Raw genomic sequence first — 23,238 nt, 5'->3', positions numbered from 1 at the left:
TAATGCTTTAATCTAAATATAGTGGTCAAAAATTTACTTCGGGAGTTGGCCAGCCAACCTGTCTAGGACTCAGGGGTACTATTGTGGCATCTTATGGGTTTGAATTCTCTAGTTCAGTCTGATTCAATAAATAAATGTATCGCGTGCGCATCTTAGCAAATAGCCTGGGTAGGTATGTCAGAAAGAAGAAGTTATGACTCTATAAATATTAGATAGTTCATGCCAGAGTGAAAAGCGTACGTGGCTGAGAGTTCGGACCATGTAGAAGAAAAACTCATACCTTCAAGCTTTATCTAGGAATCATTTTCTTGACTTTTAAGTCATGTGAATCAATGTAATTCCATGAATCCATTTTAATTTAATAAAAATAAATATTTTCATATTTCTAAGAACTTTTGATCTCAGAAACAAAAGTAGAATGACATAAGTTCGCAATCAAATGGTAACCCAACATAGACTGGTTTATTTTTTAATAGTACATCAGAAATTATTCTATTTTGTGTCCACTTTATAACAGGAATTCACACTTACAAAAAGTGATCAGTGAGTAAAATTAAGAATGGAAAGCTCTACGATAAGAGGAACAAAATATTTAAATAAAGCAAAATAATGAAATAAGTAATTCTTCATAAAATCAAGAGATAGCGCTTGAATGTCATTCTTCACAACACTTATTCCAATAACATTTTTGTATTGTAAACTAAGGGTTTACATTAATTAATTGTAATTTAATGAACATAGACAAATTAGTAAACAGAAATTTGTATTATTTCTTAATTACAAACGAGACAAAATGAATTGCTCAATGTTATGCCCAAAAAGATAAGGCAAAGATAAAATTAGGTTTATTTTATTTGAGCATCCTATAAAAAAGACCTATTTTTTCCACAAGGTTGTACAAAATCTTCTCATTTTGATAATCTAAACTAGAAAATTGGTAAAAACACTAAAACTTTCTTCTCATTATCAAGTGGTTTCGTAAAAATTAAATGATCATTTGAATTCCTGTTTTAATTTTATTTTAACAATGAATTTTATTAATTTTTTTTTTAATTTACAATGTAGTCAGTGAAGAGGTAGTTGCTAATAGTAATGTGTGCTTCCTTGAAGTGGGTTGTTTCTCATTGTCATATCCATGGAACACTCTTTGGGGATACTTACCGCAGGCACCAAACATCATAGGTACTAGATATTTTCTAAGCACCAGGTTGGTTAATATTTTTGGAGCAGCTATGTTTATACCAACATTTATTTAATTTATCAAAAGTTAATTAGTAAATATTTTCTTGGCAATTCGAGAAAAGACACATACTGCGATCAATACTTTTATTTGTTTCAGGCATAACTCAGAAAGGAAAGAATTAAATTTAGAAAATCTAGAAGAGATGAAATCTTTTAAACCTTTAGCTGTGATTGTACACGGATTTTCTGCTTCTGCTAATATGTCTTGGGTTCGGAAATTGGAAACTGCTCTTCTTAAGAAAGTAGGATAATGTTTTTATGTGCAAATATTTTTTTAAAAAATTCATTTATTCATCACGTTGAAATGGTATAAATATGTAAATCTGTAAGCAGCATGTTGACTATTGATAGTTACAATTAATATCTCATTTTAAAGAATGTATCGCAAAAATCGAAGTGTATTGAAAAGATCTTAAAAATAGCTCAGAACAAAAGACTTGCACAATCCTTTGCTTCTAGTGAAAATTTCTTATTCTTCTTGGGAGGAAAAAAATCCCAGCTTACAAAGTACTACGGTTTCACTATTTCTTTTATAAAATTTTATTTTTAGGAAGACACAAATGTGATCTCAGTTGACTGGCAAAAAGGTGCCACAGGACCTAACTACTTACAAGCAATAGCCAATTTAAGAATTGTTGGCGCTCAGATTTCTAGGTTTCTATTTTCGATTTTTCGAAAATTAATTTATTTACAAAAATATTAAGAGATGGTTTAAAGTTGGCATCAACGTAAACGTGTTAGTTTTCAAGTAACATTTGAATTGTTTTCAGCCTACTTAGTCAAATAAGACCTACTGGTGATGTTCACTTAATAGGGCAAAGTCTGGGAGCACATTTAGTTTCCTATGTTAGAGTTAACATGAAGACAGTGTCTTACATCACAGGTAAATAACATTTCACTTCTTTTTACTATAAATAGTAACTAAGCAGTAAGTATTTCTTCTTTAAACGCATATATTAGTAAAAATTAACTTTTATACTAATAACAAAAAATTAGTCTATAAATAAATTATATTTTTAGAGGCAAGACATTCAGAAAAAACTTGAAAGAAAACATTATTTAATTCCGCTAATATAAGTTAACTAATCTTCTTTGTTCTGGGTTTCGGCGACCTTTATGTATGCCAAATTACACTTTCAACTCATAACTACCGTACTCATAACGTGAAACTGTTAGAGCAAGTGACGTAGCTCTTATGAAACCACAGGTCATTTCACTCCCAAACATCCACATTCTCTTATTCTTATAAAAATTCTCTGAATACTTGGAATACATTTAAATTAACCTCAATGGGAGCCAAAAAAAATTCTTTTAGATAACAATGGATTTCGATAGCGAAATTCAGTTCATTAACATTCAATCTCAGTGCACTAACTATATTTAACATGTTGAATAGTGGATAGCTGAATCTTGCTATTTACCATGTAACATTCTAAGTTTTCTAGATTCAAATCTGTCAGTGTACAAGTTTAAATATTTTAAATAGAATGTTTTTTTGGATTAGCTGTAGTCAAATGAAATTATAACTTACTCACTTTATGTGTAGACTAAATGTATAAAAGTTTCTAGTAACTTCAACAGAATTGTGTTATTCTATACTTTTTTTTAAATAATCACGAGATGTAGTTAAGATTGTTCTTTATTTCAAATAATTGCAGGCCTAGATCCAGCTCAACCTTGGTTTACAAATAAATCTCCAGCAGTTAAACTAGATAGAACCGATGCAGATTTTGTTGATGTTATACACACTGATAGTAAACTTTCTTGGCCTCAGTTAGGTCTTGGTATGGCAGAACCTGCTGGTAAAAGTATTAAAATAAATTAATATTCATTAAAATTCTGAGTTCGTTTTTAAATTATTATTTTTTGTTTATAGGCCATGTGGATTTTTACATTAATGGTGGATTTTCTCAGCCAGGTTGCAAGAGGAATGAGAAAGGATTTATGGAATTTATCGGCAACCACTTAAGCTGTAAGATAAACTAAACTAAAATGACAAAGTAAATAAAAATGATTCTTGTCTTATTTCAACTGGTAGATGAACACTGTTTTATAATTAGTTCTATAAATAACTAATCTGAATGACGTTTGCATAAATACGATTCCTTAACTTTGCGGCGGAAGCCATACATTAATTCGTTCAAGAGCCGGTGCTAAATAAACCATTTAGAATAGCTTAGAAAACCAAATTTTCTAAACAATAGCAGAAGAAATAAAAACAACAAAAGCACGCAGAATCTTGGCTATATTAATCAGAACCATTGGATTTTAAAGTGATCCACGCAGGAGTTAACACCTTGGCCCCCTGCCCAGTATCCCACTTTGACACCAATGTTATGCCGACAGCACTAGCGGGAACCTTGCCAATCTTGCTGCTTGATATAGAGATTATTTGTGTAGGTCTAGTTATGCTCAAAAAGAGGTATTTAATTTTTTTTTATCAAAAATTTCAAAACATTCTTATCTTGAAGTAGTTGAAATTAACTGTCTTTTTTTGCCAGTTTTTTCTTTTTCTTATAAATGAATGAAAACAAATTTATGACTTAGTTGAACCTACATTTCTCATTTGTTATTGACCTTTATGAACCTAAATGACCGTTGATTAAAGAGTCCATTATAAATAATAATAAAAAAAAAATTGCTGCAAGTGCTTGAAATAATTGATACAAATAATTCTGTATTGCTAATTTTGACTGTACAATTTTTGTTATAAACACTAGACAAAGTACATAATATCTATTTTCAGCCGCAATACATAATGTCGCTTGTAGTCACATGAGAGCATCTGAATATTTAATAGAAGCTCTAGATTCAACATGTTCTTTTTGGGGTATAAAATGGAATATAACTGAGAGGTAAGTGGACGATTTCCTGAACCTCATGCTTAAAGCTTCTTTCAGATTGATACATGCAATGGGTAGTTTATACACTTTGATTCCATTTTCAGTTTCCCACTTCCTGATGCAGTGCACTGTACATTGGAAAATTGTCAAGAAATGGGTAAATTTACTAAATTACTGCCCGCAAGAGGAACTTTCTTTGTAAAAACAAATAACTTTCCACCTTATTGTGGTAAAATTAATACAATTAAATTATAACATTTTAATCTTCCAGAAATAATTTTTATATAATAATCAATTTTAGGCAAATATTTTCCAATAAGTATGAAAATAAGGCAACATATTAAGAACTACCTTAAGAAGCATATTTGAAGCTTACCGAGATTTATTGATGCTTAGAGAAATGAACGTCTTCAACTTGTCTCCATTTAAAATTTAAGACAAATTTGTAACATATCTTTTAGAATAGTTTTAAAATAAAATAAATCTTGACAATATTTTTCAGTTTTTCAGCCTATGTCTTATGTTTGTCGCAAAATATCAAATTAACTGACTTAAAGAACAGTTTCAATTAGCTTACTCAATCTGTTACTCTTATTTGACGTTCGCAAAACTTAGTTATAACCATGCATTTTAGGTGTAATGTTATCTTGAAGGGAAAGCATTGCAAAACTTTCTGGTATTTAAAATTTTCAAGAGAAATGCGTTTTGAATATATAAATATACACATATATAATATATATATATATATATATATATAAATTACCGGCCTCAGCAGCGCTCTGTTTGTGATGCGGTGGATGACTAAGCTAGGCAGACCTAACAACTTACTAACTTTGTACTTATACTTACTAATCTGAAATGGACCGTAGTTAGGTCCATCAGACGTATTGTGTTAGGACTTGTGCTGAGAATTGTTAGTGTTTGTTTCGTGCTATTTGAACGTGAAACAGTACGAAGGACTAATGAAAACAAGGTAAGTCAAAAAAGCAATTAACTTTCTTAAGCTACGACACGAAAAATGTTTAACTTTGAAATTGATTTAAAGTAGCTGTAAGAGTTTAATCACTAGTCAAGGAGAATTGTTAATAACTTTGGCTGGTAGATAACTATAGCTGGTCAAGTTAAGAAGTTATGTAGGTTATATTTATTGTTTATAGTTTACTGATAATAGATTTTTATTTACTTAATGCATTTCGGTACAGTTTATTCACAAACAGGGTTAAAAAAGAGGTTATGTTGTCCCTAGAAAACTGTGGAAAATATACTGTTCAGTTTCTTGGCATGCAGAAAATTCTAGCATTTCTCAACTTCCTAGTATAGGCTTGAATTCTATAAAATTACTAAATCCATATGCTTCTTATTTTATATCTCGTTTTCGGTAAGTTGTCGTGTAATCGATTCAAATGTTAAGAATGCTTTATAACCATTAAATAGGTTTTCTGCTTAATAAATAATCTCCGTAATACAAGTTCAGACACTAAGATTAAATGTGTTGTATTCAGATAATGTTTGTAAACTTCGTATATTTTTGTTTTAAATTTCTTTATAAGTTATTGTTTTTAAAAAGAAATTCAAGGCTTGGTAGTGTTTTCTAACAGTAACGTTGTTGTTAACTGTAATCAAGTGATAGCATATTTTTTTACTTTAGAAATTACATGTATTTACTTCAACTCCTAGTAATTAATGGTGTAGTAGTATTGTAAAGATTTTAAGTAAATTTGAAAAATTAAACTTCTGGCGTGGAATAATTATTTATTTCCTTGAAGGAATGAGGCAGATTTTTATTCCATTATTTAACTGTAGTTATGTGCTCTAAAATATGTTATAATTATGTTAATTATATTAAAAGATAATAAGAGCTATAGTAATGGTGAAAGGCTAATTGATAATTCTCTGTTGAGAGTTGAGAGGTGTACTTACCATGTTTTGAATCCTGTAATTACAGAGTGTAGTTATCAACTTCTAAACAAATAAAATAAAATTTAGTTTGTTCAGAAATTAGAAGGAAATTTAGGGTTTGATATACGAAGTTAACTTTCCAATGAATTTGTAGAGGTTGCTTAGAACTGATTTAACATCATTGGGTTGTCTCTAGCAATTAATGGAAGAATTTGTTAGAAATATTTTTCAGTCCTGCAATCGCGTTCTCTTTTATTGCTAGTTAATTTAAAAATGCCATAAAACGTTTTCTAAGAAATAAATATATTTGCAAATTTTGCATCAAGTAGGAGTCAACAATGTAAAGGACATTTCACATAACATCTTATTAATTATGATCCCGCTTTAATTAGTGCTTATCAGAGAGATGAGTTTAGTTCAAAAATACCAAAAAAATGATTAGGACAACTGTGCTAGATTGTTGTTAAAACAAATGGGGTCCATCTTTTTTTTTTTACCTAAGAGTGGATTTACATGTTCGCCATCTTAAGTATGATAGGGAAAATTTTTGAAGTATTGTCCTTCCTTTTTCATAGTTTCAAGCACATCAACTGTGAGGTGTCATCCAGAGGGACAGGGCAACTTGAAATATTAAAGTCAAGTTTTAACTCATTATCTTGTCGAACCTCTTTTTAACAATTAATAAACATTTCCAGTTGTACATGAATATTAAAAAGTTGGTAGTCCAGTCAAAATTTCTAATTTAGAGTAGTTCGGCTGTTGCTAAACTTGGGTGATATGTTAGTTTTGGAATTAGTTTTTCTTTTCAGTTAATTCTTTTTAAGTTTTCAGCTGCGAATTGAAGTTTTTCTCTTTTCATAAAATATTATTTTCCTTTCATTCGTCCATTATTGAAATTTATTGTCCACATTTTTGCCTCTTTCTGTTCATTCATAATATGACTTGAACAAATTTAAATGAATTTCCTACTTGTTTGAGACCTTTTCACCATGCTGAGTAGAGGTTTTACAAAAGGAGTACCATCACCATCTGTTCCTGAATATTTTTGGAGTTAGATCAAAACAACTTTAGATTATTTATTTAGAATATTATTCTTGGTTTTCGGATGATCAGATTAGGCCCTTTACCAGGTACTTTTTTTCAGGGAAAAGGGCGAATCGATTGTCTGTTAATTTTGACTATAACGTATATTTTAGCTAATCAGTTGTATTATTTTGCATTCTGTTATTTTATATTTTTTCACCTGATAACTACTATATTTTCTTCATTTGTAATTATTAAATTAATAATAATATTCAATTTCTGTAACTGTCTTCAATAGCTTAAGGAGAAGTGCATCTAATAATTGTACGCGAATAGTTGGGCTATAATAAAGATTTTATTTTTCAAAAAACTCACTTGGCCATAGCAAAACATCTTATAATTTAAGGCCCATATGGTTTAGAAAGCAGTTCATATCAAGAAATATCTTTAAAAGCTAAATTAATATAAATTAAGGTTAGGTAGATTAAGATGAGCTTGTTTGTTTTCTAATTACTCTTCTGAATAAAGTATCTTACTGCTAGTTTGACATCCCAAAATTATTGTTCTTTTTACAAGTTCGAACTAAAGTGCGTTATGATATCTGATTTATTTTTTGTTCTTGTTTAATGTATGTAAATATCTTCGCAGAAACAAACAAAAATATGGTTTTTAGGTTTTGAAAATTTTATACAATACCTAATTTGACTTCAATTAAATTGGTTGCTGAAAATACTTTATTATTTTATCGATCTATTGGCTATTTATCAAATTGATTGCCCTACAGTGCTATTGTTGGTTGTTAAAATTCATTATTCAAAATAGTTTTGTATGTCTAAGGAAGTTTTCACTTAGTTCACTTCAATTTCTTTGAGATCTAATAAGTTTTAGCTTCCATTTGGGTGTTGGAGTTGTATGGGCCCGTACGCTCAGTTTGGAATGCCATTTAATGTAGTAAATGCGTGTGCAGGTGGCAGGTCATTCTTTAGAATAGTAATCCTCCCACCGATGATCTGCAGCGTCAGAGTGGAGTGCCACCCACTGCTGAGAGAACACCAGTAGTTCACTGGTCACCATTGCTTTCACAGCCATACACACCTTTCTATTTATCTTATTACTCGTACTTCTTTGGATTTTGAACGTACCTAATTTTTTTTTAACTGATGGCTTATATGTTCTTACTATTCAGATAGATCTTTTTATAGTTTTTTCTCCTGAAAGCTGTGACATCTCATTAGGTATCAATCGCAGCATGGAATAGGCCTCTAATTCTTTCTTGCTCTCTAAAATATTAGAATTAATCTATTGATGCAATTTATGTTCAAAATGATTTATATTTTGTAGTACTATAGGTATCTAACGATTTACGCAATCTGCTGAATCTGTTGGAGAGCTTTACTTGCTAGATTACTAATAAAGGAAGCTCATATTTTTCTGGCCAGCCAATCGTCTGATTACCAAATTCAGTGATTGGGTGGAGTGGCAATACTTTTACATTTATTTACTTTTTTACTCTTCATTTTTTTGACCATTACTTTCTTAACATTGATTTCTTGTACATCTCAGTCTTATATCTTCTTTTTTTACGGATTTGATTGTAATTTAGTTAATTTTTTTTATCTTTTAAATAGATGTGTTGAAAAAGACTTTGTTGTCTTGAATAATTACGAACCTTTTCAATTAAAATTGATTTTAACGTTACAATGGATCAATTCGTTGTGTGATTTGAAACCTGATGTAATTGGGCATCAACCTCTGAATCAGCTGCTATAAAGTTGGTTTCTCTTTGCCGATAGTCCTTCCTCATGTCTATATGTACTGTAACCCTCCATTTAACTATTTAATGGTGAGATTAATTAATTTTTTCGTGAATTAAAGTGAAGTAATTAAAGTGAATCATCATTTGTGGCGATCAGTGGTGCCCGCAACCTTTTCCTAGTTCCTGACTGCTGGCCTTCGGTCACTGTTTTCCTTTTACAGACTACACTAGGAATTAAAATTTGTCTTTTTAAATTTCAAGTTGTTAAAAGATTGGTGACTGTTGGTTTAATACATTACTTATTGTCAATGTACAGAACTAGAGTTGTGTAGTAAAAATTTCTAAGAAGAAATATTGCAACTTCTTTACATTTTATCCCCAACTAATAATCCTGCATAGTTAGAAGCCTCAATCTGGAACTCTAGATCGTTATTCTTGTATTAGCTGATTGGAAGTTGGGCCTGGAACTAAAGACCGCCTAAACAAAAATAGCCATTACTTGTATTTTATTCCTATATTATCCTTTTAAGGAAACTTCTCTTAATTATTTTTCTGAGACGGTAATTACGATTCATAAAAAATTTTGTTAAAAAAGTGAAGCAAATAGAATAGTTAGATATATTTTAAAGTTTACAACTGCTAGACTAAAATTATTTTGTACTACTAAGACTAGCCACGCCTAGTAATGAAAATGCAAACTGTGTAGTCTAGCACGTTGCATGTGAATAAGGTCCCTAATTTCATTGTACATTGATTACATTAAGTTCACCAGCTCTAATCTCTCGGCCCGCACTTTCTATACAGAAAATATACCTGTAACGGAATAGTCCTGATTGTTTTTTCCTCCCCAGTCTTGAGGATTTATAGTCTGTCTGCAGAAGAGTACTGGAGCGGTCCGGGCAGGAATGAAGTCCCGTGGTGCCTCCGCTCAATCTCTGAAAAACCGGAAAGCTATAAATAGCTGTACACATATTTCACATTGCTTTTTTATTATTTATATTATTATATCATTGTAATTTGCTTTAAAAATCGTCCGTGGTCTATAAGCGTTTACATTTCATATGACATCTTAAATAAAACTAGATATTTTAATTCAGAATCTGGTGCTTATCTAAAGTTACAAAGTATAAAGAAATAATTGAAAATATTAATTTAAGTAAAAAAGCACTTCGTTGAGGAAGTTCTGAACTGTATTCAGCTATTTATCAAATAGATTTCTGGTTCGAAAAGGTTCTACCGATTCTCTTGAAATACGCCTTTCTAGACTCCTGCAATAGAAAATCTTTAATGAAGTTGAAGGTTTCAGTGGACACTGGGATGTTAGATTTAATCCGTAAACTGTTCCTTGTTCAGAGAAGATGTACACAGTTTCAGGCTGTTAAACTTTCAAGTAGTGGCTTAGCTTTCCATTTCCAAGAGCTGAATCCAGAAAGATATTTCAGCAAAAAAGTTACTTATAAACTCGCTTGAATTTAGCAGGCTTCGGATCCGCAAACTAGTCCAAGTGTGGGGCGTACACGCCATTTACACCATTACGGCCTTACCTAATTTGTGTCACATTTGGCGAGTCTAATTAGAGGATTGATGCGCTTTGCTAGAATTAGGTTCTTTGTCTTGAGAGAGATAAAGATTTCATGAGGTTGTCATGTCTGTTAAATAAACGAGTTCTCTCAGCTCATTCAATGTACGAGAAGACTGAATCGCCATGTCTCTTAGTTTGCCCGCCTTAAGGTACACTATAGTATACGGTACGATATAACCCTTCAGCTTCCTTGGATGAACTTCTGACTTGCTACGCAAAAGGGCAAATTAGCAAGCAAAAGCCCCTACCAGAAGAAGGGAAAGTAAATAGAAGGATCATTTTGTAATTGAAACCTTTTTGCGTAAGAATTTATTTTATGGGTTACTGGAGGACTGTAGGATGTGTTCGAAGCAAGATCTGTGCTGAAGAAGACGTGCTCCAGTGGGCAGTCTTCCCCAAACTATCCCTCGTCCAGTCTCACTCTGCCTAAAGATTGAAGGTCCTTACATATTAAATACATTTACAACTTCCATCCTCTGTTCGACCACGTATGGATTTTTTTTTTGTGAGCCCACTTTACGAAAGAAGAAGTTGAAATGGCATGCATGGGTACCGGATGGTATCTTTTTGGTGGTCTGCTGTCCGTCTGTCTATACTACCTGAGGGCCAGTGGGATGAAAGTGCATATCGCTGCTGGTCTTGAGGAATTATCTCTCATCACAAAATGCAGGGATATTCTATTGGGTCAGTAGGGACGGGTCGCCTAACGACCAGACTCGATGTCTCGCGACTACAATATATTCTTTTCCAAATACCACGAAAGTAATCCAAATAGTCAAGATATCAAACTAAAACCAAATTAATTATTTATGTGATTTGTGCCTTTAAAAAAAATGATATACCTACGCCAAAAAATAGATTTTGAACATCATTTAATTGCGGGAAATATTTTTAAAACTTAAATTACACAAGAAGAGAACTGGTTTCATTTACGCGTTACTTAAATATAAAAAGAAAAAAAAAACCACTTCCGCCTAGTTTTTGCTTGATGCATCCTGTTTAAATTTAATTTTAAAAGTAGCGGGCGTCAGTGCAAACCTGTTTTTTTTTTTTTCATTTTCATCAATTTGTGTAATCTAAATGGTTTTTTTGGGGGCGCTGCAGTAAATATGGTTTTAACTCCTACACAAGATTTATGAGAATGAAATGTCCAACTGAAATTCCGAGTTAGGAGAGTTATCAGTCCAGCGAAAGGCGACTAATCTGAATAGTTATAACTTTTCTGTGATTTGTTCGAAGATGGCCCCGCCTGTGTGTTTTTTTTTAAATATCCTAACCTGTCAAGATTGCCAAATATTAAAATTAAACAATTCGTTACCACCCTCACTCTTGGGATCATTTCTTAAGTTTTCTGCCGACTTACAGTGATTATAAATTGTTAGTTGGCTTTATTATAAGTTCTCTGTAATAAAAAGATCGGGAGGAGTCTTACAGATCTTATGGGTCTGCTGTGTGTCTGTCCACCATTATTCACAAGAGTGCAATGTTCTGGAAAGATCAAATTTAAAGTTTCGTTGAGTTGGCATCCTAGACTTCCGTTAATAACTTTCAAACAACTGCAACTTCCTTTTTACTGGGTAAATTTTTCAGTATTCCCGATTGTATGCAAACCCATTCTATCTGATTGCCTTAACGTCAGTTCACTAATGAATCGGGAAGAGAGAAGGGTTTTTACATTTTTTTTTTTTTTTGGATGACGTGTTGTGAGAGGAATGTACCTTTGCCATGACTGCTACTTCAATCAAGGGTACAGCATCACCTTCTTGAGATGTTGCTAATTTAGAGATCGGACATAGGAATCAGCAAGCTCTGGAATACGGTCTTCTCCGATAAAATTCCCAGGTTTTTTGTACATTTTCATTGATTTTAAGGAGGCGTTATGAGACGATAAAATCGATTTATTACAGCACCCAATCGATTGCGGATGATCCTCAGTGGCTCGTCACATCAAATGTTTCACTTTTGCGTGCTGCTAAGAGCAAATATTGCAATCGAGTCGCAAACTGGAGTTTTTACCGCAAATATTTCTTTTTCCTTGAAAATATTTAATTTTTTTGTGTTTCCCGGAGTGGAATGGAATTAGGGTGGGCTTTCCTCTAACGTTCCATTTTCATGTAAAATATCACTTCTACAAAATAAAGGGAGAATTGAATGTGTTGCGGAAATTTCGAGTTACTTCAACAGGAGGTGCCAGTTAAAAGAATGGATTTTTCACTTACTTTTTATTTTCTCCAAATCATATTTAATATAATTCATACTTAATTGGTTTTATAATCTCAGTCTTGCCATTACAGATAAAAAGCCGAGTGGCTCAATAAATATCTTCGCAAACTAATTTATGCTATACAAAGTTGCTTTACCCTTTATTTTCAACGAGTGCGCTTTGTAGGGGCTTCTTCACCCCCTCTGGATTCGCATCTGACCAAAAGGATGATCAAACCCAGTTCCATCTGGCAGCCCTTGAAATTTTCAATTCCTAGGATCCACTATCTGTTCACCTACTTGACCATTACGACAGTACATTTCTGGAGGGTCTAGTGTAAGAAGAAGGCTCCACTGTCCTCTAAATGTCCCGACTTTAATGTAAACCTTCTGCTATAACCCACACGACTCCTTCTTATTCAATAAGTATAATTTAACAATTTTGTAATCTGATTGAATTGTTCTTGAAGATCAGTTGATATTAGCTGAAGTGCTGCCTTATTGTACTATTCGCCACATCTTGGAAGTGTTCTACCGTCCAAAAGCCCTCATGATCATTTTTTTTTGAAAAAAAGTGAGGATAAAAAATCATATTCTGAGCTTTATAAATTATTATATTTAAGCTATTTACTGAACTAATATCTCACGACATCTCTAAAAAAAATTGAAAACACCGTTTGTTAAAAATAAATCTGCTTTGCTAAATTTTTTCTCAATCTAGGAGTAAGAGATTTTTTTGTCAATTCAGGCAGATCAACATCTCCGGCATTACTAGTCTAGCGCGCTAACTGGAAATAAATGAAGAATTAGTCCATGAGCTTTCATCACTCGCCCATAGAGTTCACTAGTTGTATTGATATGGCCAGTGGGAAAAGCAAAATATGTACAGAGGTGCTATCTTGTACAGGATGTCCATAACTATAGTCACAGTTGGTCGTTTTTTTTTGTAACCTAGCGAATGAAACCGCATACCTAGTGTAGATCATTTCCTTGATATTAAAGGTTCAGAAATATCCGATTTTACGGAACATATCAATTGAAAACTAATCTTTTTACTAGTATATTTCGTTCATTATAGTTATGAGAAATAATAATAAATTGGATAGGATCCCTAAATTTTTGTCTTGTCGGTTTTAAAGAAATCTTTACCAAGATTGGAAAGCATGAGTTTGAATAAATCAATACAAAGTGCGAACTGACGCACAGATTTCCTTTTGCCGGTTCTTCGCGGCTTTTAACTCCCACGCTCGATAAAATTACAAAAAATGAAATATATCAAATTATCCACACAAATACTCATCCTCCATTTATCAAAATATTTGTTTATTATTTAGTTGTTAAAACAAAAAAAATCTTTCGGCGATCGCCCTATTGATTTTACCCCCCAAAAATAGTGAGATAGGCGACCTTTCTAGAAAATGGCGTGTCTGATCTGAATAACCAATAAATGTGGGGATTTGTGTGTTTTAAATACTCAATCTTGTTATTGTTTCAGATCCTAAGGTTTGTGATCGAAACCCTCTGTACCTAAAATACCTTTTATCTGCAAAAGGTTTTACAAGGGATTTCCTTTAAGGGAGGAGATTAGCTCAATAGTTAGCGCATACTCGATTCCAATGTGGAGATCCCGTGTTCCAGTACAGCTCCTGGCTCTTAGATGTTCTCTTCCTAGGAACTTCTTCTTGTGGTGGACAATGATATTTGCAATTGGAGTACCGGCAGAGAACTAAAATACGAGTAAAAGCTCCGGGCGCCAACGACTCCGGAAGTAAGACGGTTCCAGTGTTTGATTTATCCTTCTGTCACTTTTTTTTTTTTTTAGAGAATTCCTTTCAAGCGGAGATTTTAGATAAGGGTGGGGGAAGTTAAGCTGCGACTGAAGCGCCATTTTCTATTTCTAGACTTGTATGTGGATATGTGGCGAAATACCGGAAGAGAGACTACATAGCTGCATCGTGTTTTCTGTAACTTGGCTATAAAGTGTGATTTGAGATATTTCTTTCAAAGAACCACTTCAAGTAAGTGGCCAGCCACTGCTGCAGCCAAGTACCTAGTCACTGTAAATTTAAATATACAATGACAGGAAATCGTGCGCATGATCTCCAGATTTTTTACACCGACTCCTCGAAAAAGAAGTGATTGTGTTCGAACTGATTTTTAATTTACAGTACTCTCTGGAAATATCCGGTTTAAGGTCCTCTAAGTTCGAAAAATTGTTTTTTACAAATTGGTCAACGGAAATCGCAAAATATTCAAATTTTATTTAGTTTAATGTCTCCAGAGGACGCCGGCAATGAAGTTCATTACTCTCGTATTCTATAAGTATTCTTCTTTAGGTAAAGTATATATATCTGTAGTTCAAATATAATATAACTTCCTTTTTACCACTGACAATGAAACTATAATCGCCTAATTCTCTTAAACCTAAGCGTTTGTACTCAGTTGCCCTTTTCTCAAATATAGCGTGCTAAGAGGGTTCATGTTTTGTTCTCAGCAGGTATAGTAAGGTCTTGTAGGAGATTACATTGTTCACCTTAAGTCATTATTTTCAACAACAAAAAATTGAAATCTGACGTCATAATAGTTTTGCAGAACTCCTTTTTTAATTTTATTTCTCTTCGAAATTAAGCACCAGGAACAGTGAACTTAAAAGAATGGAGCAGTGGATCCGCACTTTCTGGTCGAACTTGCGAATCGTTTGAGTCACGGAAGGGTCATAGATCTCTGAAGGGACTCCAAGCTGGAGTGCTTGGACTAAGTACCAGATGTTAGTTAAATTTTGCTTGCTATTGGGAGTTTTGCTTATCGGCTAGGCGAGAAGCCTAATTCATTTTTACGGAGACTGATCTACTCTGTGTCATCAACTGTTAAGTAAATAATAATTTTGTTAAGGTTGCGACTTAGAAGAAAATCGCCTGAGCGGCAGGGCGAATCTCTTGAAGAACTTACCTTTAGCCTAAACCATCTACTCAGATGGCAAATCCATTGCTTTCGATCCATATTTGTTTTAAGTTGAAGAGAACTATACGTAATATTGACAGATAAATTATTTATTATTATCCGGCTTTGCGGACCCAACCACTTTTGCAGAAGACTTAGACGCCTTGGGCTCTAAGATCTTGAGATTTCTCAGATAACTAGGAGTAGAGCCCCGTGGAAGGTCTTTAATGACCCTATAAGGAGAGCAGAACAGAAATAGTTCATTCCCCCTCTCTCTAAATGTATTTACAGGTTTGTGTACCCAAATTTACGAAAATCACTAGAGCCGCCTCCAAAAAAGTCCCATTCAGAATCCTATTTCGTAAAGTTGCCCTTGAGTGTTAAACAGTGTTTTCCTATTGGGAATTCCAGCATTGCCTCTAATCCATCCTTGTCAACAACTTGATTTATCCCTTCACTGTGAAAATTGTTTTTTTTTTTTGCGATTCAACCAATTGGAAGAATGCTGTTTTTTGGCTGGTCCTGAGTGGGGTACGGTCTGCCTACAAGAGAGCTATCCAGATTGCTAACTTCTTTGGCGAGAGTTCTGGAAAGTGGGATGCCTTATATCTCCAACTGTTTTAATTTTTGACGTTGATTTGTGAACCACTGTACGGTCGTGGTCATGTAGTAGGAACGTCTTTAGTTGATCAATGTCGGCGGCAGTTGTTGACGTAATTTCCGGTACATTTTGACGATTTTTTGAGCAGTACCCATTAATGGTTTCAAATCTCTTTAATGCTACCGACCATACCGTAGCTATGTTTTTCTGAGAGAGTGATTTGACTTGTTAGAAAGGGTTAGTGGATCAGCCTTGTCCAATCAGTGTCCAAAACGATTCCTATTATCGTACTGGATCCACTTTTCATCATTTAACAATTCCATTTTTTTTTCCTTGCGGTTCCCCTGCTTCGCCAAGGATGAATGGTGGAAATGAAGTGTTCTCGGTTCTATGTATTCCAGAATCATTGATAACATTTCTGTTGGAAGAGTAGCTACCAATTTTTCATGAAGTGAAAAGTGGCTTAACAACTTATTAGATAATTAGTGATCCGTAGTGCTCAAAGAAAGTGAGTCCTATTGTTGATTCCCAGGCTAAGATTCTAGCGTAATTGCTGATTTCCAAAGAACAAAAGTAAGAAGTAGAAAATCGAGCAAAGCGGATTAGTATTTGATTTTGGAAAGCTAATGTGCTCGCAAGTATGAAGGAGCACTTCCTGAAGCTACAATAGTTTGGAGAATGTAGTAAAAGAAGTCCTCGCGGAAGAATGCGGAAGGAAAACGATGGGACTTACTATAAGGTTAAAATGTGACTGTTATGATTCTACTTTGGGATGATGGCGAAGAGCGCTTAAGAATCCTGAGTGGCCATGATTAGGTCTACAAACATTTTTACCACAATGGGGGGAAATACCGTCATGATATTCCCTTATCATCTGAAGCCAGAGGGACTTCCTAAAGAAGTTCCACCCTCCATTGCACCTGTGCTAAATGTCTCTTCACTACATTCGTTTTCACTTTAAACGGAGTTGGTTTTTTTTAAAAAAAATTAGTTTTTTCCGAATATTTTTGTTTTTATTTGTGTTGCGTATCGAACTTCCGTTTTAGTACTACTGTCGCTTCTATTACTAAGTTTTTGCCGAAATTTATTAACCACAAATGCTTTACACGAATAAACTAATTATGATTGACGCCCTAAAGTCTCTAACTTCGATCGTTTGAAGGGGCAACTAATATGGGGTAGAGTATCACCATGCAGCATTGCTAATCTGTCAGCAACGTGTACGCAAGTTCATTAAGAAAACAAAAATCTGGTGCAACACTAACACGTCACTCTTAGCTCTGTCTTCTTAAACAGACCCGATGTAAAAATATCGCACTATACTTCTGAGAGAATTTCAGAAATAATATTTGGTTGAATCAAATTCATTACAAGAACCATTAGGTTCGAAATTCCAACATGGTGGAATTCTATGTGTGGGAGAAACCGCACCCTCCATATTAAATTATTTTATAAACCTAAACCTTATTTATATTTCAGTTGACTAAAAAGATGTGTATAAAAGTATTTTTATTTTTATCTTCCTGGAAGATATATTTGAAGGTTCCGTTATCAGGCAGAAACGCGTGCTCATTCCTTGAAGAGGTAGCAACTTTGTATTCTCTTTTCAAACAGTACTCCCAGTCTTATAGAAAATGAAGTAATCGAGGAATAAAATGGCTCTTAAACCATGAATCTTCGACGCAATGCCTTCTTCGAAAGCAATGCCTATCAATCCAAAAGGTGCTGGAATTGAGGCAAGTGGGAGGCTATTTCAGACAAAGAACCTCTATAATGACTTCCCATATAGTCACATGATACTCGTTGGAGCTGCAGAGTTAGATGTTGAGATATTGGGTTTAGCGACCTCAATGGCGAACTCTTCATCGCACCATTAAACACAGATTTTTTAGATTACCATAATACATTAATTAGGCCAGACTGGATTTGGTCTGTAGTCACTTTCTCTGGTAGATCATTCTAATCTAAAGGAATTTAGCCAGGACTATGGTTGTGCCAAGAAGCCGATGAAGGTTGATGGCATCATTTCTTTGGGCCCTCTTGAGTTTCTAAATCCCAGAATGCTCTGGAGAGCGCATCACTTTTCATTGGCCTAATAACCACATGCTAGAAAAAGAGCAATCGCAAGATCCTCGCCTTTCCTTTGTCAATCGTCACTTTCTACGTGGTCTTCCATTGACTGTTTTTTTTGCTCAAAACTAATGCTTAAAATATTTGCAAATAACTGACGTCAGAACACTGAAAGTACTTCCATGTTCAGAGTACTTACACCTTCTCTTCAAACATTGCACTTTGTTTGGTGACACCGTAAATAAAAAGAAAATTTCCTTCAAAGGAAGTCCGACATCATAGATTGTGGGGGTTTAGGCGATAGTTTCCGTACTCCTAGCTTCCCTTAGGGGATTTCACTTATTGAAATCAAGAGAAAATAAAGGTTACAAGTTACAGTTAATATTAAGATGTATGAGGAGAATTTCACGCCAAATATGTTTACTGTCTGTTGTTGTGTGTCTGTCAATCTGTGACCATCATCACCAATAGGGGAAATCGCAGACAATTCAAATTTGATATTTCCTTTATGTAAAACCAGAGTTCGCCCTGATTAGGTCCCATAATTACTGTACCGGAAGTGCCATTTTTTTTTCTCGAAAATGGTCTTCGGTAATTCCTAAAGTATTTTGCTTTTCAGGAACTCCTCGAAAAACTTTACTTCAGCTGAGATCTTTAATTTTAATACAACGACCCTCTCTTATAAAAGGCTGTAATTTTGTTTGCAGCTTGTATCCATGAAAATTCATTTTAGACAGCACTGTGTGAGGAGGTGTTTACCCCATCCTAAAGTGTCATTTCACTGACGGATTGCGTCACCTCCTGTAACATCCTGTGATACCAGAAACAATTAAATATACTAAAAAAAAAAGAAATGAGTGTGACGAAATCGATCGGCCGGAAGTGTACATCTTCTTATAAACATGTAAAGCTCATCTCTCCAACATTGGATACGTAGCATTCGTGTACTGTCCATCAAAATGTTTAAAGAAAGCAGATTTAAGCCTGGCATCATTTAGCCAAAATTCCAAGTATGAAGAAGCACAGAAAGAGAAAGGTAGCGGAGGTTTTCACAACGTTTTTTTTGCAATTAATTTAAAGAAGCTGTATGTAAGTTTGCAGAAAATTATAAGTGCCCCTGTGGGTATCCTGCTCTAACAATACTTAGTTGGTCACCTTACCGTTAATCACCTTAAAATAAATACTAACCGACTTGGGCAAGAATTAGATACATCTGAGCCACCTGTTCAACAACCAATATGCTCACATGTGAAGGTGGCCGTTTGAAGTGTAAATGCAGTTATTATAGCCTAGAAGCGAAGTAAGTGTGGAGTTGAGAGATATGTATCCCTAAGGAAGATGGCAAGACCCTTGGGAAAGAAAGTGCCGATGCCGCGAACACATCATTGCCTTGAATATTACACGTTTATTCTTAAAACGTTCGCTAGAAAATTCATAATTCTCTAGGTAAGAGGTTTCAACTGGTGTCTTCATGAATAAGCCTTGATAATATTATCGACTTGATACCACTTTTAGTGCTTAAAGTTGCAGTTCTTCTCCACTTATTACCCAATCTTCAATAAATGCAGCAATGAACTTCAAAGCGATCACCAAGTCTTATACGACGTGTGCTAAATGAATCGTGTGTACTCTTGCAAAGTAAGTTGATAAATAATCGGTGGCCGAGAACGATATGTAAAGGAAGAGGCCGTGCGAATTCTTTCCGTCCTATTTCGTTCTACAGTTGAGCCACACTCCAGAATTAAGAGTCTCTAGAGTACTGGGAGCCACCATAGATCCATGGGGTCGCGGTGGCGTAGACCTTTAAGGCCACCCTTCTAGAATCTATCTAACTATCGTTCTATAGTGGCATTCTTCAGCGACTGCGATTGTAGTCGTCCCTCTCTACCTGTGGTGTGCTTGTGACGATGAACTAGAATTTGTCTGTGGGTTCGCTAAACCCAATGAATTACTCTCGTCTGCCAGCACTAAACTCCGATACTTGCACGGCCTCCAGATCCCCGAAGAAGTGGCAACTTACGATAAATACCATATGGGACCACATATCTAATGACTCCCTGAAATTATTTGAAATGTCCATCGAAAAATTCAACAATATTTATTAGTCATTGTAATTTATTGGCACCCTCTTTTGAGCCTTACTCTCCTTGATTCTTTTCCTTTTCGTTCATCATGATCCAATATGGTTGCCTTGCAGTATCTGTTGCCATGGACTTATTGCGTCCTTACCTCGATGTCACAGGAAGTACACCCTTCGATCTCTATTCATATCATCCCTTCCATCATCAGTTTTGGTACTTCACATTCTTCTTACATTGTACACATATCCATCTTTATGATTTGTAGTGGGCTACTTTTGTACAATTCTCTTATTTCTTGTTTAGCGTTCTGTAATTTGGGTAAAAATCTTAAGAAGGATTTACGTTTGAAGGCTGCTTAAAGCTTTTTCGTTAGTTAGTTGTGATAATTGAAAATAAACGAAGTTTATGGAATTATAATGAGTAATAAACGTGAGTACGTTAGCGCATGTTCTCCTAATTATCAGCGCTTGACACTTCGCAAAACATGAGCAGGAAGCTTTTAAATCCACCTTCCGAACTCGTATCAATTCTGTCTGTTCTTTTCTTTTTATTGCTCCCTCAAGGAGGTCATTATGTTGCCTTAAGTTAGTTGTACACATATTAGGAGAGTATGTATTAGAAGAGGTATTTATCGTGATCTTGTTATAAAATCAAGCTATAACTAAAATCATTTGTGTTGATACTAAAATTTTTGAAATATTTAATCTTTAAGAGTTCTACAAAATGCTGAACGAGGTTGGTTGAATTAAATAATAGAAATCGAAATAAAACAAATATTCGATTGTTTTTTCAGCATTTATTTTCTTCCAGTGTGACATAAGTTGGGAGTTAAATGCTCCTGAGATACACCAACGTTTGAATATATATTTAGTGTGTACGAAGTACTCCTACTTTGTTGGACGAAACAAAGACCCGATTAGGATACCATGATCTTTCGTTCATATTGTTCATCCACTTCCATCACTCCCCACCATGTTGACGGGGCACGCTAATATCTTAATAGCGCAGAAGAAGGCCTTCCTTGACAACCATCTCCTCCCTTTGCTTCCCCTCGACAGTTGGCGTTACCACACCTCAACCGTTTTACTCTACCGCTTATTAAATTCTTACTCCATTAGTCGTTTGCTTGCAGAGGGTAACAACACGCATGTCACGATCAAGCAGTTTTTTGTTTGAAGCGCATGCGCATCACCGGTCTGACTTCATTGGCCGACGTATAGTTCCGCCCCGTGGTGTCAATGCCAGCGGGGGGAAATAACCACGCCCCCCACCTCTTTGGACCTACTGACCCCGATTCACTCTTGAACACACTGTCTTCGTCGTTCTAAAACTTTTTCCCGCAGTTTTTATTTCATTCTTTTGTTAGTTTCATAGACTTTTTGGCCATCTTTCACCTCACATACAAGAGATTTAGTTGTATCCTAAAGTCGCAGCAGAATCCCTAGCTGCCAGATGAACCTCTTTAAATAAAGCCCAGCATTTAATTATTTGAAATTGCATGATATTATATCCAATTATTCATTTTCTACTTTTCATTGCCATAAATTTCCAATGCAGTAGTTTGTAGTTTCTAATAATTTTTAATATTGATATTTTAAAGATGTTTTTTGTTTCTATTACTAAAAAGAAATATAATCCTTGATTTGCCGTTGAACTAAAGCTAAAAAACTATTTAAAAATAGAACTTATTTGGTCATGAATAATTTTTGTAATTACTAAATAAAAGTAAACAAAATTTATGAGGATTAGGCCAATGTCCAAACATAACTGCTGGATAACCTTTTCTCGTACATCTGAATTCAAAATTGCAGCCTAAATTCTCGTACAGTCGCTCCAAAAAATCATAATTTTTTTTTATAACCATGTTTTGAGTTAGTTTCTTAACTTCAAAAATTTTTGTGACCAGACTGTGTAACCCTGCCACAGATTTTACTTCGGCTGTGTTCGACAGTCTTCGTTATCATTCGATATTTAACAGTTATTTCCGTTATGCTCCATAGAAAACCTAGAATTCGAAACCAAGTAACCAATGTCAAAATTTATTTTTTCAAATTAAATTAATTTATAAATTTCTTGAGAATTTTTTTCCCATTTTACCTCTAGCAGTATTGACTTTCTTCTTTATCATGGGCTGGCTTTCTCTCTCCCTCCCCTCGCAAGCAGTGAAATCAAGACTCTCGTGAAAGTTCTCCCCTAGTGTTGTGGTAAGCATAGAGGGGAGCGAATTCAAGATCTTTGGCTGCCCCCTCCAGAGTGTTCTGAAAGCAGGAAGGACTCCCCCACTCGTAGGCCAAGCGCTTGTCGGCCACGATTTCAACACCCCGGCCAATATTAGTTTCCCTCCCAAATGCAGCTTTAGCCTGACAGGTAGAGAGAGCCCTCTTGTTTAAAATACGCGAATATTAGAGCCCACCAAAATTTCTATTTTTATTTTCTTTTTTTTTCTGTAGAATTTGCTTTTTTAAATAAAAGTCTTATAAATGTTAATAATGCGATTGAAATTTTAAAGTTCCCATAATGTATATAATATGAGTCATTCTATCCAGAGTTGAAGGCAATGAACAACACGAATTTAAAACCCTGTATAGCGGTGAGTAGGGCTCCCTGAGTGTGTTCGGCGTACACCCCACTACTTCCTCTGGAGTGATGGCTGTAGAGGTTCCCCTCTCCCACACTAGTAGGGGTCCCCTTCTTTGGGGCTTTTCGCTTGCCAGCCTTTCAGTTCAGTGTTGTTATTCAGTCCGTAAGTTGTGTGAGTAATTCAGATTTTTTGCTCGTAAATTTTTTCCTGTTCGTGGTAAGTCTAGTTACTGAACTTTCACTCGTTATATCTGATGAATTGGTCATAATTTGGCATTGTTAAAAATTTAAGAAAGTATTGTAGTTTCATTTTAAGAGAAACAGTGATGCCAACTTGCTTTGTAAACGAAATATCCCTGTTTTTAAATTTACTTTATTAGCAGCCATTTTATTTTTTTATTCTTCCCTTAAGGACCCTA

General features: G+C 34.5%; 2 protein-coding genes across 7 annotated transcripts in view; both read left to right on the top strand.

Annotated features, from left to right (window-relative positions):
- The first annotated feature begins 93 nt into the window (after nucleotides 1-93).
- On the top strand, nucleotides 94-4,579 carry LOC141450174 (inactive pancreatic lipase-related protein 1-like). The gene is made up of 10 exons (XM_074120330.1): nucleotides 94-97; nucleotides 1,066-1,207; nucleotides 1,340-1,484; nucleotides 1,793-1,896; nucleotides 2,013-2,125; nucleotides 2,901-3,044; nucleotides 3,119-3,214; nucleotides 3,989-4,097; nucleotides 4,190-4,314; nucleotides 4,387-4,579. Exons 1-10 carry the CDS (start codon nucleotides 94-96, stop codon nucleotides 4,452-4,454), a joined length of 1,050 nt encoding a protein of 349 aa, XP_073976431.1. The 3' UTR covers nucleotides 4,455-4,579.
- A 345-nt stretch (nucleotides 4,580-4,924) lies between these two features.
- LOC141448810 (uncharacterized) overlaps nucleotides 4,925-23,238 on the top strand; it is a 50,911-nt gene continuing 32,597 nt past the window's right edge. For 4 of the 6 annotated variants that reach the window (XM_074117496.1, XM_074117495.1, XM_074117493.1 and 1 more), the window contains exon 1: nucleotides 4,925-5,058. The gene's annotated coding sequence lies outside the window, so the exon portion shown is untranslated. Of the gene's footprint in view, nucleotides 5,059-22,927; nucleotides 23,037-23,238 lie in introns of those variants that run through there. The other 2 variants (XM_074117494.1, XM_074117497.1) reach the window with 2 other exon arrangements.

This window comes from Rhodnius prolixus, unplaced genomic scaffold (genome assembly GCF_049639745.1).
Source record: "Rhodnius prolixus isolate KJV_2025 unplaced genomic scaffold, Rpr scaffold_2, whole genome shotgun sequence".
In the NCBI taxonomy this organism is placed as follows: domain Eukaryota; kingdom Metazoa; phylum Arthropoda; class Insecta; order Hemiptera; family Reduviidae; genus Rhodnius; species Rhodnius prolixus.
Note: the sequence above shows the minus strand (reverse complement) of the source record. Positions and strands in the feature narration are given on the sequence as shown.

Coding starts and splice junctions, on each gene's coding strand:
- LOC141450174 (XM_074120330.1), top strand. Junction 1,897..2,012: donor GTTGGCGCTCAGATTTCTAG/GTTTCTATTTTC, acceptor AATTGTTTTCAG/CCTACTTAGTCAAATAAGAC. Junction 3,045..3,118: donor TGGTATGGCAGAACCTGCTG/GTAAAAGTATTA, acceptor TTTTGTTTATAG/GCCATGTGGATTTTTACATT.